General features: G+C 46.0%; 1 protein-coding gene across 1 annotated transcript in view; it reads left to right on the top strand.

The window, feature by feature from the left end:
* Positions 1 to 518: 518 nt before the first annotated feature.
* Positions 519 to 15,908, top strand: part of LOC119965205 (glutamate receptor ionotropic, delta-2-like) — a 591,162-nt gene continuing 575,772 nt past the window's right edge. Inside the window, exon 1 of the mRNA XM_038795644.1 lies at positions 519 to 911. Coding sequence (XP_038651572.1) covers positions 827 to 911 — 85 coding nt within the window. The 5' untranslated portion in view covers positions 519 to 826. The remainder of the gene's footprint in view (positions 912 to 15,908) is intronic.

Below are 15,908 nucleotides of genomic sequence, written 5' to 3'. Positions count from 1 at the left end.
TTGAATGCTGCTAACAATCCGTGACGAGTTTTCGATGAACACGAGGATATTTCTGCATGTCTCTGTCCCCTCTGTTCGGGGGAGAATTGCTGCAGGACGTCGATGTTGCTACTTACGCAGATGGAACGCGTTGCCAGTTGTTGCCGCTAGTGGCTGTTCCCCCCCGGTGGATCTGCCGTTCTGACCGCTTTCCGAGCTTTGTTCCAAGCCAATTCTTCCAGGAGACGGGCAGGAGACGCACCAGGAGAGGTGCGGACCACCTCCACCGGCGAAACCAGAGGGCAACGCAAGAAGATCTCACAAGAAGGTCTCGGCAGAGGTTCTGCGGCTGAAGATGTGTACTATTCCACTGATTTGAATCCGCTTTTATTTCTGGGACGGGGAGGGGAGTTATTCCCGTGGATTTTCTGCTCCTGACAGACACGGAATCGGGAACGGCCACTTCTGCTGAAACCCTTTGCAACATCATGACCAGCGGCGGCTTGGGGGCGGGGGGGGGGGGGGAGTATAACCTCGAGTCCTTCCTGTTGAATGCCGCATCTGCTCGTTCGAGTTTACATTTGTAGCCACTTTGTATCTCCAACCAAATCTTTGGAAGAGTGGAATTGAAGGGCAGGTGGTGGTCGCTTTTTAAAAAAAAAACATGTTCGTAAAGTTTCGAAGCGGATTTTCTACCACCAGCAGAAAATCAATAGTTTCAATAGAGATGGTTTAAACAGTCGGGGAGAAAAATTGGATCTCAAGGTTTTTGTGGGGGTTTTTTTTTAACGTTTAATGCAGCGGATATTGAATGTGACTGCGATCTCCAACTGACTGATTCAAGGAAATGGAAGTTTTCGCTGCTCTCATTGCGTCCATCTCTTGGATCTTATGTACCGACACTGTAGCTAGTGATTCCATCATTCACATAGGTAAGACAACACCCGTTTGTTCGTTTTTTTTAAAAAAAGGTATATAGGGGCAGTGAAATGTTGGTGAGCGTGCCGGAGTAGGTGTCAAACCCAAACAGAATGAGTTTTATTTTCCACAAATGTCAATGATACCTGGTCACCCGGGATCTATATTCGCTGATGCATTCTCAGAAAACACTGACACTGCAACGCTTGCGATTTGACTTTTCATTAAATCCACTGTGTCGAATTTTTAATGCTTATCGCGTGGAGTTGTTTGAAGAATGTAGCAATTTTACCTCAAAAGTTACCTCTGACCCTTGTGAAATAACGCCACAGCGCTGTGAGGATTAAGATTCGACTGTGCAAATGTTAAATCACACATGAACTGCATAAGTAATAAATAGATAAAAGTGTTACAAAGCAATCAGGTTGCGTGCAAGAGCAATTGAACTGGAGATTCAGTAGATTTGCATAACTTACATTTAAAGGGGTATAATGAATGTATTGAAAGCCTGGACCAATTATATTACGAATTGTGTTAGCAAGTCCCCTATATTACACGAACTGCGGCGGGGGGGGGGGGGGGGAGGTTAATACATGCATCAGATGTATGAATTGTTAACTTGCTCCTGAATATCTGCAACAGAATACAATAAAGGTCCAATATAAACTTGTCCAAATAATTCTGGCCGCACAAGCAACGGGTGAACGGGCCCTGAAGCTGGTCGAAGTGGTGTTGATGGCAATTTGTTCAGTGCCTGAAGAGTGAGAACGCGGGCCTCATCAGTTCCATCCTCACTGTCAATCTGCACAGCACGATGACTGCCCCGGCAGAGGAATGCCGGAGTGGGGAGATAAAGTGAGGAACGATTGGTGAGAAGTGCCGCAATTCCATTCTGCAGAGGCCGTCAGACTGTATATGTACAAGGGGAAAAGTCGATCGAGTTGAATCAAATGAAGACGAGTGGCTGAAACAGTTGTGTTCGAGGTCCATTGTCTTCATCCGTGCAGAGTGGACACGCGATGTTCAGTTCGTGGGAGGAGCGAATGATGCCTTCAACCCAGTGCAACGCCAGACTTGTGCCAGTGTCTGGGGAGGAGCTGGGGAAGGGTAACACGTGGCTAGGGTTGTGTGGGGGAGGGGGGGGGGGGCAAGGGATTGGAGTGGCGCTGAGTGGGCAGGTAGAAGATGGGGGGAGGGACCGGAGTGGACTGAGTGAGTAGGTAGAAGGGGGGGGGGGGGGGGAAGTGGTGGGTGACCATAGTGTGTGGGGCACAGCCAACTGCTTGGCGGGCAGCCCCAACAGTCCGAGCAGCGCAGAACTCACTCCTGGGTGTTGCTGGGACTACCAGCAGGCCCCAGGGTGAATACGACATGGCCACCACCAGAGAAGGAGCTCTGGAGGGATTGGGGCAACTTAGGGGGTGGATTTGGAAGCCAGGTGGGTGGGTGGGGTGAGGGAGGGAGGTAGGTGCGCTGTGTGGTTCATGGACAACCCCCAAGTTATCTTGCCTCCACCCTCATATCAAACTTTTAAAAACATTTGATAAACAGAGTTATGACTGTCACCTGCCTGCCACTTCCCAGCACATTATGGCAGTGAAGGTGGGTCAAAAGCATTAGCTGGGCAATAAGTGGCCAATTAAAGGCTTTGATAGTTCAAAGGGTTGGTGGGCTAGTGGGCACTTTACCCTGCTTCACATTTTGGGACCAGGTGGTTGGGAAGGCAATTGGCTAGTTATCTGTCATATTTTATCTCCCCCTGCTGAAAACATGCTAGATGGGGCTGTAACATTCACACTGGTGCATCTCTTACTCCTGTTTTATCTGCTCTTTTTCTCTGTTTATCTCTCATACGTGGTTTTACTGTCTCACTTTTAGGTGTTACTCTCAATCCTTTTCTTTCATCTTTTGCTATCCCGGCAGATCTCTCATCATTTCCCATGAATTTAAGTTCCCACACCCGCACTAATTATTTTCCCCTGTGTATCATTCCCCTCTATTTATTTTTTTTTACATGTTTCACATGTGCTTGTTCTCTCATTCTTTCTTTCCCCTTCCCCCTCCCATGCAATAAGAAACAGAAATTGCTAGAAATGCTGAACAGATTTTGCAGCAACTATAACGAGGATAGAGCTACCATTTTAGATCAATTCCTACTTTTTGGTTTATATCCTGTCTCGTGCATGCACTTTATGCCTTTGCTGTCTCATCATCTTGCTTTCTCATCTGCAATTAATCCTTTTTTTTTGCGGAGTCAAAGGATTTTTCAAAATATCCGTGCTAATGCAGATTTCCTCTGTATACTCTTCTGCGGATGCTTGAGGGGCTCTCTGAAAATGTTATTGTTAATGGACTTTTATGCCTGCAACCCCTCCCCTCATCCTGCAAAGAATCCAGCCTTCAAGGGCCCTCAACAAAATGGTGTTTTGGCATTTTCCAACACCTATTCCACATTTGAATGGCTTGAATAATCGTTCATGTAGGAAGAGGGCTTCCATCCTGTATTACTGAAAATTCACACCATTTATATCTTACATCACTGAATTAGTGTAGTTGCAGCCTAGCAATTAATCTTGATTGGGGTAAATTGCTCACTGATAAATCTGTCGGGTGCCGGCTATATAGGTTGGATAATAGAAAGCATCACACTGTCAGTTCACTTCACCAGCAACTATTCAAGATTTATTTACAAACAAATGATACACAGATACTATCTGGGCAGAATGCCAATAGAGTAAAATTAATATGAAAGAACTGGAATCCATCCACAAAAATAAACCTTTTCAAACATCTGCTTTTTGGAACAAGATAAATGACACTTATGCACGTACAAACTCTAATGCATTGTTGACAGAACTAAAGATTGGCATCCATAACTAAGATATCAGTCACATGAAACCTATCTGTTGTGGGGCAATTCTCTTCAAAGGTCTGCCAAACAAATTTTAAGTTTCCACTTTTGTGTGGTATGGAATGGTGCCCCTTAACTGAGATTGTCTTTTGCTTTTCTTGCATCATACTGTAACTAAATATTAACAGGACCAAATTTCGGTTAGGAATCATCTTGTATTCCCTTCAAAGTGAGGATGACTAAGTTCTTCATCAGCAGTGTTTGCTAGGGTTCCGTTGGGTTTGGAAGTGAATGCTAAAGCTGATCTGTGCCTAGAAGGTTCTGCTGTGAACAGGACAGGATAATGCAGATGTCTGAGCTTTGGATGAGTTTCCAGAGGATTTCGTCTGCTTGCATTTTCTCTCTGCTTTTGATATGTGTTTTCTTTTCAAGGAGGTTGCATCAGGTACGGCAGTACTGGATCAGCTTCTCCAAAACTCAAAGTTATTTCAAAACTCCTAAGTGAAACCTTCACAGTGTTGTTGGAGAACTTCCTCTGAGTACCATGTAAGTGCATCACAGACTTTAGCTCTCCACATGAAGGTCTTCTTTGGTAAGTGAATGCTAGGCATTCTGACCAGCTTAACACAGTTGTGACTATCTGTATATGTTACGGATGTTTGGTGTTCCAGCTTGGGTGAGTACCTCGGTGCCTGGTATTTTGTCCTACCATCTGACCTTCAGAAGCTTCCGAAAGCAGATTAAGTGCAGCAATGGTAGGCTCCTTCCACATTGTGGGCATGGGGAGAGGACCTCCTGGGGATTTCTGATATGTTCTGCACTTAAAGGTTTTAAGTCCAGCAAAGATTGCAACATGTGCTGTGAGAGTGAAGACAAAATGGCGTGACTGAGAAAGTTCCAGTGGAGCTCCTTTAGATAGGTATTTGGAGGACGTTTTGTTTTGTCAATGAGCCATCAACTTCAAGTGCTCTTGAATGAGAGATGAGTGCTTCATTTTAGAGGTAGCATTGGAGGTAATGCTTTGGTGATGTGAAGGAAGATTGCAATTTTTAACTCCAAGGGAACCTCCTCTGTTGGAGCTTTGTCGGACAATTTACTGAAGCAGGAGACAGCAATGTCAATAGTTAATTCTTGCTTACAGATGGTCTGTTGAGATCCTATTACATTATTGTATTTTTTCTTTTTTTAAGTCTGCTCTGTTTTCATTATGGAACCAGATGGCATCCCACGTTGCTCAGAAACCATCAACCTTGTGTGGGACTACCTTGAAATAATGAAACAAAAGACTGGCACAATAAATAAATACTGGCAACATCTTGACGATCTATTATCTACCACATGGTTATGTAAAAATTGCACATTGATGGAGTAGAATCCCTTTGTGCTTGTAAATATTACTGCATTGCACAACAAATCCATATGGCCAAATGCGCAACAGTGACATTTTGCATTTTTGGTAGCTGGACATTCTGGTAAAGTAATAGTCTTTGACTATTGATTTTGGCCACCCATAGCGAAAATGATAAATCCTTGTAAACAATGAATGATTTATTTGATGTATGCAGCACTGCACTCTGTACTGACTGCTCTGCATGTCACCTGACCTGAAAATACTCTGGTATAGAAATCAAGATAGATGCTATTGACCAACAGAGCCACAGTCATTCCAGTTGTTTAAGAACTTTGGAGATCTGGTTACAGGTGGTAATAACGTTTTGTAATTTCTTAGCTGCATGAACACAGAAAAACGATTAATACACTGCTCCACGTACAAGTCTAAATAACTGGCATAATCTATACACATCGCTTTGTACAGGTCTGCTATGCTCTTCTCCATTGCACTTGCACCTGTCTCTGCTGATAGCTGTAGAAACCATCATCCTCCAGCTTCCTAAAGGATTTAAGGAATACATTAAGGCAATCCTTTTTATGCTTGCTTAACAGTATATAACCACTTTGAAATGACAAAAAAAAATAAAGAGCAAAAAAAGCCTTTGAAATCTCGGACATATGCTGGAAATGAAAAGCTGACACCAGTGAATATGACGAAGCCGTCATATCGTCATTGAAAAAAACCCAACTGGTTCATTAATACTGCCATTGTTGATCACCCCATAGGACTCACGGACTACAAGCTTCCCAGACTAGGGTTTGGGGGGGGCGGGGGGGGAGGGGAGGTCCACCTTCATGTGGAGAGGGGACCAGCTGGAGGTCATTACAAATAAACATAAAAGCCGGCCCAAAGCAGAGCCTGATGTGGTTAGTTCTCCCAGTAAGGACTGTGCAGTGAGTGAGTTGCAGTCTTGAGCAGACTATTGTAAATAGTCAAAATGTCCTTCTCCTGACTGCCTGCGGAGCCCAGACAAATTTTGATGTTAAGAAGCCTGACTAACCCACGCTGCACAAGACTCCAAATTATTTGATGAGCTGGTCACTTTGGTTTCTGAACACTATGACCCCAAACCCTCTGTTATTATGCAGAGGTAACGTTTTACTACGGTGGTGCGATCTCCCAGTGAATCAGTCATTGACATCTTGCCCCGCTTATGACGTCTAGCTGAGCATTGCGAGTTCGGGCAGGCCCACTCCGAAATGTTGAGGGACAGATTAGTGTGTGCCATAAATAACACGGCCTGTCAGAGGCAGCAATTGGCGGAGCCCACCTTGAATTTGAAATGGACCGGCGAGCTTCGCTGTCCCAAGAATAGGCGGAGAAATGAGTTCAGGAGCTGCAAGGGCCTATGGACTATGATGTCTATAGTTTGGCTGGCTCTTTGTTTCAAACTCTCTCTGCACCATGGGGCAATACCAGTCTGATCAGACATCCTGCAGGAGTGCAGCCCCAGAGGCAATTCCACAAATACGTCAGGAAATCCAGAGCTACCTCGGACCGGTGGGATACCTCACCTGAAGGTGAAGGGGACAGCCATCCACATTTTCAAATGCGTAGCCAGAAAATCCATGATGGTCAGAGCCACCAATTTTGGTGCAGAAATTGTCCACAACAGCCACTGCGAACCAAGGCCTGGCACGTGGGCCCGCTGGAGGAGGAGCACTGTTTAATGCAGCTTAACTGAACCATGGCCCAGAAGGTAGGTCACATTACAGGTCAATGGTCAACCCATGATAATGGAAATGGACACAGGAGTGGCCGTCTGCGTCGTGGACCATTGCATATTTTGGTGACTCCACACGGAGATCATGCCGCTGATATTATGTTATCTCACCAAAGTGAGATTAGCGACTTATACCAGTGAACCATGGAACATCGTGGGAGCCACCATGGCTCCGATAATGCACGGTCTGTCGGTCCGTCTTCCCTTTATTGTGGTGCAGGGAACGGGACCCAAGGGAACGAGACTGTTTGCGAGTCTCTGGTTTCAATCAGCAACAGTTTTTTGGATGGGCACCAGAAATCTGTACGATATGCTGGGCAAATACCCTAAAGTGTTGCAAGAGAGTCTGGGCAGGGGAAAGAGGGCCAAGGTCCATATCTACATGGATCTTGATGCTCAACTCTGGTATTTTAGGGCGAGGCCTGTCACGTGTTGCTGGCAAAGGTTGACGGGGAACATTGGCGCTTGCAGTATCTAGGGGTCATACGCGTGGTGCAGTTTGTGGAATGGGCTGTACCTGTGATGCCGGTATAGAAGCCCGGCAAATCTATCTGATTCTGTGGAGATTTCAAGCTCACTGTGAACAGAGCTTCACGCCTGGACTGGTGCCTGATACCTAGGGTGGAGGATTTGTACGCAAGATTGGCTAAAGGATGCTCCTTCATGAAGCTTGACATGAGCCACTCTTAGTTACAGTTGGAGCTGGATCCGGAGTCCAGGAAATTTGTAACCATAAATATTCAGCGGGGATTGTTTGAATACAGCTGCCTCCCATTTGGAGTTTTATCGACCCCGGCGATTTTCCAGCAGGTGATGGAGAATATCTTGCAGGGCCTACCAAAGGTAGCCATCTATCTGGACGATGTGCTCATACAGGCACCATGAAGAAGAAGCATATGGACAACCGGCAGCAAGTACTCTGCTGGTTTTCCCAAGTAGGCACCTGGCTAAAGAGGAGACTGTGTGTTCTGCACTAGAGTGGTGACCTATCTATTTTACAGGATGGACAGGGATAGTCTACACCCGGTAGAAGCTAAGGTTCGGGCTATAAAAGGGACCCGACCCCAAAGAATGCCACTGACTTTCAGTTGTTCCTAAGCCTGGTTAACTGCTTTGGGAAGTTCATTGCGAACCTGGCCACTTTATTGGCTTCACTCAACCTTTTATTGAGGAAGGACGAGGAGTGGTTCTGGGGTGCTTCACAGGATAAAGCATTTGTGGAGTAAAGAGGCGCCTGTCGTCCCTGCAACTCCTCACGCATTATGATCTGGCTTTGCCTCCAATCTTGGCTTGCAATGCCTTATCCAATGGCATTGGCCCATGGATGGGACAACAGCATGGAACCCCCAATGCGTTCGCTTCAAGGACACTGGCAGACAAAGGTACACTCAAATCGAGAAAGAGGGCGCTAATTTTTGTTGTCAAGAAGTTCTGCCAGTACATTTATGGGTGGCATTTCTCCACAGTGACAGACCACAAACCGTTGCTCGGCCTTTTCAGGGCGGATAAAGGACTCCCTCCCATTGGATCGGTTAGAATTCAGTGTTGGGCGTTTCTGCTGACTGCATATGAATATTTGCTTTAACACCGCCCTGGTCCTCAGAATGCCCATGTCGACATCCTCAGCTGTCTACCGTTGCCCATGACTGCCCCATCCCTACCAGTGGCAGATGAGGTGGTTGCAACTCTCAATTTTATGGACACCTTGCCAGTAAAGGCTACTCGGGTGCGTGCATGAATGCAGTGAGATTCGAAATTAGCGAAGCTTCGCCTCATGCTGTTGAGCGGTGGAGAGATGGGCCCTTCATGGATCTCTCCAGCCTTTTTCCCAGAAGTTCTTGGAATTCAGTGTAGAAGACAGCACTATATTGTGTGGACTTTGTGTTGTTATCCCACCACAGGGTCAGGAATCCCTGCTGCAGGACCTTCACGATGATCACCCAGGTGCCTCTAAGGTGTAAATGTTGGCCTGTAGTTACATCTGGTGGTCCGGCATTAATAAGGATATCAAGAGGGTGGTGCGCAGCTGCCCAGCATCCAAAGAGCATCAGAAGCTCCCACCAGCTGCATCACTTTGTTCCTGGGAATGGCCAGGACACCTGTGGGTGCATCTACATGCAGATTCCGTGGGACCATTCATGGGGTCCATGTTCCTCATTATCGTGGATGTGCACTCAAAGTGGCTAGAGGTGTACAGGATGGCCTCAACAAGCGATTTTCATTTTTTTCATTTGGCATATTCAAACCTTCCATATCACCCCCCCCCCTCTCCCCCCCCCCCCACCCCCCCCCCCCCCCCCCCCCCCCCCCCCCCCCCCCCCACACACACACACACACACACACACAACGACCTGGCAGAAAGGGCGGTCCAGAACTTCAAAAGAGGCAAAAAAACAATCCATGGGTTCTATGGACATACAGCTGGCACATCCTTTTTAATTACCGCACAATGCAACATGTGACAATAGGAACCGTTCCTGTGGAACTGTTGAAGGGCTACCTACTGAGAACGCAATAGAGTCTCATGTTCCTGAGCCTTGGCAAGAAAGTGGAGGTGCAGCAGGAAATGCAGAAGAGGCACCACGACTTCAGGATGCCAGGGCGGACGTTTTACTCCAGGGATGCTGTCTGTGCCCTCAATTTTGGTGATGGGGCACTGTGGTTCCCACGTATAGAGCTGGAGTGAATGTGTCCTATCTCGTATAAAGTCCAGGTTCAGGGGAGAGTTCAGCAAAAGCACTTAGACGCCCTGAAGAAGCGAGAACCAGCACTTTACGACACCCAACCGGCAGTATCGATGTTGCCTTTGTGCCAGGAAACGCCCCTCGGCCTGGGGACACAGCCATCTGGGCCATAGTGACAGATCCAGCAGGAGGTGAATGACTCCAGATCAGCAATAGATGCCGAAGCGTCTTACCAGCGGACAAGGCCGCGTTCGGGACAGATGTCCAAGCAATAAGTCTTCTGAGGTCGGCCAGGAAACGGCAGTTGGCAAACCGGTACATTCCGCCTGACCCAGAGCCACCACAGGCAGAAGCACAGCCGCGGGCAAAGCAACACAGAAGACCCCAACTGTTGGCGGTTGAAAGGGGACTTTCAGGCTTGGAAGGGGAGGGTGGGGTGTTATAACCCCCACAAGGACCACGGGGAAATCATTGTTGATCTCCCTGGAGGATACGTGGAGCATAAACCTCCCAGATAGGGGTGGAGGTCACACAGCTGGAGCGTGTTATAAATTAACATAAAAGCTGACCCAAAGCAGTGCCTGGTGTGGTTAGTTCTCCCAGCAAGGACTGTACTGGGAGTGAGTTGCTGCCTAGAGTAGAATATTGTAAATAGTTAAATAGTTATCTTACAGCTGGCTTCCTCAAGCTACTAAAAACAACTTTTAGGGACGGAAACCTGTTCCTGCACAGTCTGGAATATTTGTGATTCCTGTAATTGACTGTCAAATGCCCTCTAACCTTGTCTAATAGGACATTCTAGGAAGGACAGTGAGGGACAGCAATAAATATCAGCCTTGTCTGTGACATCTCCATCCCAACCATGAATTTGTAAAAAAATAATCCAGGGTCTAATAAAATTATAAGACATAATGAAAGACGAGCGATACAAAAATAGCTGAAGAAAATTATATCTGACAGAAGTTTCAAAATTACCGTATGGTTCAACATTAGCAATGCAGGGAAAGGACTTCTGCTAGCTATGATTCATTCTTAAATTTGTCCAGATTGCACGACAGAATACGGAATTTATCACAAATTTTCTAGTGTTTATTTCCTTGCAACTTTGACAGAACAGAAGTGATTCATACATTATCTTGGATTTTTTCTTGTGCCCAAAATCTGCAAACTGAAAAATCATAGATCTCTAAATAGAAAGAAGAATTACTTGCTGGTCATTTGTGAAGGTTAAACATCTATTGATTACAAATATGGTTTATGGTGATTTATGAATATTAGTTAGGTCTCAACTGGAGTTTTATATTCTATTATGGGTATTGCATTTTAGGTAGGAGGTTGAGGCTTGAGTGGCGGTTCTGAAGTGCTTTGCTAGAATGGTATCTGGATGAGGGACTTCAGTTGCATGGAGAGCCTGGAGAGATTGTTCTCTGTTAGAGCAAAAAAGTTACTGAAAATTGATCGAGGTGTTCAATATTATGGATGGTTTCATATATGAAAGAAGGAGAAAATATTTGTAATGACAGAAAAGCCAATAGCCAGAGAACAGATATAAGGTGATGGGCAATTCAAGAAAATATTTAGCGGGATTCTCCATCTGAGGGATCCCCAGCCCCTCCAGTCGCGGACCCACACTTGCGCGTTTCCCGAGGGTGTGGGGTGGCCCCCAATAGGAAACGCGACTGGCAGACTGTGGGAATGGAGAATGTCGCTACCGGCAGGGGCACGCCACGCCGGAAAATGGGGCTGGCGGGACGGAGAATCCCGCTAATTGTTTTGTGCTGTGGGTTGTTGTGATCTGAATGCCATTGCCTGAAACACTGGTGGATCCAGAGTCCAGAGTAACTTAAAAAGGAAATTGGAGATGTATTGTGATGTGGAGTGGAGGGGGAATACAAAACTATGGGGGACAGAAGTAGAGCTTGCCACTTATTGGATAGCTCTTTCAAAGAGGCAACACAGGCAGGATGGGCTGAACCACCACTTTTACTGTATCATTTGATGCTTATATATTGCTGCAGTTTGTTTACTGATATTTACGGCACTTTTTAAATTAATAGACCTGTGTTTCATGATTCAAACCTGTATTTATGTATGCTGTTACTGAAAATTGTATGTCAGACAATTACCAATGACCCCTTTAACCACATTATGTTACACTAGAGAATGCAAAGATATTTGGTCCAATTTTTCACGAAGAAAATAGCATAAGATATAGAAGGAGGCTATTTGGCCCTCGAGCCTGCTCTATAATTCAATAAGATCATTCCACTTTCCAATTTGCCTTAACTCCCCTGTCAATCAAAAATCTATCTAACTTAGCTTTGAATACATTTAAGAGAATCCCAAACACTAACAGCACTCTGAGAGACTAAATTCCTCTTCATCTCTGCATTAAATAAATGACTGCTCATTTCTAAACTGTGCCCTCTAGTTCCAGCTTTCCCCAGGAGAGGAAACATCCTCTCAGCATTTAATCTGTCAAGCCCTCTCGGAATTTTATGTTAGTATGATCTCCTCTGATTCTTCGAAACTCTAATGAATATAAACCCAACCTGCTCAATCTCACTTCATAATCTCCTGATCCCAGGAATGAGCCTAGTGAACCTTCTCTAAACTGCTCCCAATGCAAGTATGTCCTTCGTTAAGTATGTGTTCTATTCTACTTTATAGATGCAAGGCACTATGTCATCAAAAATGTACCTTATAAACTGTATGGCCTTGCAGCAACCCAAAATTCCAGTGCAGCTTGAGCACAAGTTGGCTTCTTGTGCCGGGCGGCACGGTGGCACAAGGTTAGCACAGCTGCGTCACGGCGCCGAGGACCTGAGTTCGATCCCGGCCCCGGGTCACTGTCCATGCGGAGTTTAAACATTCTCTCCGTGTCTGCATGGGTCTCACCCACACAACCCAAAAGGATGTGCAAGGTAGGTGGATTGGCCACGCTAAATTGCCCTTTAATTAGGAAAAAGAAAATTGGGTACTCTAAATTTATTTTAAGTATGCAAGTGTTGCATATTTAAATGAATAGGCTGCCACAACAAAATAGGATGAACTGTAGTTGTCAGTCCATGTAACTAATTCTGAATTTATAAAAGTTATTTATTCACAGCATTTATAATTCTATAGAAATCAAAAAAATACTGATAGCGCAAAAGAGCTGTTGTAAATTCATTAAATTTATCCGTTCTTTGAATGCATTTCTTAAATCTGATAAGCAACATTTGTGTTGGATAGAATCCTTTTGTGAACGGATGAGACAATGTTCCCTCTGACTGGGTGAACTCTGATTGCCAAGTACAGAAACAGAAAGAGTTGAATGCTAAACTCTGAATCAGGGAAACCTCACATCTGTTCAATCATCCTTCTGGGTACCCAAGGTAAAATACAACACACAAGATCAAACGAAATATCACCACTAGGTAAGTAATTATGTTATTCAAGTATATTATTCAGTTTGAAGAATGTCAACAGAAGCCCCTTGGCTCTTGGCATTGTCTAATTTTGACACTTAACTTGCATATTAAATAGTTTGTTTTATATAACAACACTATGGTGCCTGACATTCATTTGCAAATTCCATATGCATTTAAATCTGCATGAATTGCTGATGCAATTAACTTGGAAATATAGGCAAACAGCAGTGCAGTAGGAATTTACTGACTGTCCTAATATCTTTCCCCAAATGCATTTGAGTATTATTTTGCCTCCGAATAAAGCTGAAATAATATAACTTTTCAAAGCAATTTTGCATCCATACATGACCTATCACATGCTGGTGTAAGTAAATTATTATAATACTGGTTTTATGGGCAGCACGGTGGCGCAATGGGTTAGCCCTGTAGTCTCACGGCGCTGAGGTCCCAGGTTTGATCCCGGCCCCGGGTCACTGTCCGTGTGGAGTTTGCACATTCACCCCGTGTCTGCGTGGGTTTCACCCCCACAACCCAAAGATGTGCAGGGTAGGTGGATTGGCCAGGCTAAATTGCCCCTTAATTGGAAAAAAATTAATTGGGTGCTCTAAATTTATTTATTTTTAAAATAATACTGGTTTTATATCTGATAATTAGAGATAACTTATAATGTACTCATGATTATGATCTAATAGCAGATATTGAGAGCTCAGCCCAACTATGTCAAGTAGCAACTTGAGTGTTTGATTGCTGCAGAAGATTCATCCCTACGATCTTGGGACAATGAAGAATTGCAATAAATACAGCCAGGTACCCATATCCCAAGAACAAATTTAAAAATGTCAGAAATATGTTGCATATTGTCTGGACTGTAAGCTGTTGGGAAATTAAAATGATCTTATGGATCATCCTTCAGAATGTGAGCCAGAGACAAATTAAGGAACTGCATTAGGGCAGTGGGCCAATGCATTGTCTTTTCATCTCTGGCATTGAAATTCAAATCCAACCCAAGCGCAGTGGTATAGGGGAGATAGTGACACAGTGATATTGTCACTGAATTGGTAACCCAGAGGTCTAAGGGGCGTAATTCTCCGCCCCCAACGACGGGTGGGAGAATAGCGGGAGGGCCTTCCCGACATTTTTGCCGCCCTCCCGCTATTCTCCCCCCCACCCCGCCGAAGTCCCGACCCGAATCGCTGCCGCCGGTTTTTTACGGCCGGCAGCGATTCTCAGCTGTTAGATGGGCCGAAGTCCCAGCCCTTTCCGCCGTTTTTACGAACGGCAAACACACCTGGTCTTGCCGTTCGTAAAAACGGCGTCACAAACTCGCTATTAATAACCATGGCACCGATTGGCACGGCCGTACCACGGCCGTGCCAAGGGTGCCATGGGCCCGCGATCGGTGGGCACCGATCGCGGGCAGCGGGCCCGATGCCCGCGCACTACTTGTCCTTCCGCCGCCCCGCAGTATTCATTCGCGGGGCGGCTGAGGGGCAACCCGGCCCGCGCATGCGCGGGTTTCGCGCAAAAACGCGATGACGTCACCCGCGCATGCGCGGGTTGGAGTCTTCCAAACTGCGCATGCGCGGCTGACGTCATATGACGCGTCAGCCGGCGCTAACTCCGGCAAGTGGGCTTAACGATTTTCGTTAAGCCCGTCTTGCCGGAGCCTACGGCGTCGGGCTGCTAGCTCCGACCGGGGACCAGAATCGGTCCCCGGTCGGGAAGGGGCGCGCTGCCGTAAAACCCGCCCGGGTTTTACGCCACCTTTACGATTTCTCCCGTTTTGGGAGAATCTCGCCCAAGGTTGTTGTAAGCTTGCATGGGACTCATCCAGCTGGGGGTGATTGTTCCCTAGCACTGATTAGATTATGAGTTAACCAGCATCAGTATAATAGGTCAGTAGCAGCTGACAGGAAGGAGTGAGGATCCTGAGCTGTGTGACTGGGTCCTGTGTAACTACTGCTATAATGCTGAATAAATGTCTTACTTTGGAACAGTAAGAAGTCTTACAACACCAGGTTAAAGTCCAATATGTTTGTTTCAAACACTAGCTTTCGGAGCACTGCTCCTTCCTCAGGTGAATCTGCAGATGGAGTTTAATCCAGACAAATGTGAGGTAATGCATTTTGGAAGGTCTAATACAGGTAGGGAATATACAGTGAATGGTATTCAAGAGTATTGACAGTCAGAGAGAGCTAGGTGTACAGGTCCACGGGTCACTGAAAGGAGCAATACAGGTGGAGAAGGTAGTCAAGAAGGCATACGGCATGCTTCCTTCATTGGCCGGTTAGGGTCCAACATGTTTGTTTCAAACACTAGTTTTCGGAGCACTGCTCCTTCCTCAGGTGAATGAAGAGGTATGTTCCAGAAACATATATATAGACAAAGTCAAAGATGCCAGACAATGCTTAGAATGCAAGCATTTGCAGGTAATTGAATCTTTACAGATCCAGAGATAGGGGTAACCCCATGTTAAAGAGGTGTGAATTGTCTCAAGCCAGGACAGTTGGTAGGATTTCGCAAGCCGAGGCCAGATGGTGGGGGATGAATGTAATGCGACATGAATCCCAGGTCCCGGTTGAGGCTGTACTCATGTGTGTGGAACTTGGCTATAAGCTTCTGCTCAGCGATTCTGCGTTGTCACGCGTCCTGAAGGCCGCCTTGGAGAACGCTTACCCGGAGATCAGAGGCTGAATGCCCTTGACTGCTGAAGTGTTCCCCGACTGGAAGGGAACATTCCTGCCTGGTGATTGTTGCGCGATGTCCCTTCATTCGTTGTCACAGTGTCTGCATGGTCTCGCCAATGTACCACACTTCGGGACATCCTTTCCTGCAGCGTATGAGGTAGACAACGTTGGCCGAGTTACACGAGTATGTACCACGTACCTGGTGGGTGGTGTTCTCATGTGTAATGGTGGTATCGTGTCAATGATCTGGCACGTCTTGC

Source organism: Scyliorhinus canicula, chromosome 4 (genome assembly GCF_902713615.1).
Source record: "Scyliorhinus canicula chromosome 4, sScyCan1.1, whole genome shotgun sequence".
NCBI lineage: Eukaryota > Metazoa > Chordata > Chondrichthyes > Carcharhiniformes > Scyliorhinidae > Scyliorhinus > Scyliorhinus canicula.
This window is presented reverse-complemented; position numbering and strand designations above follow the sequence as displayed.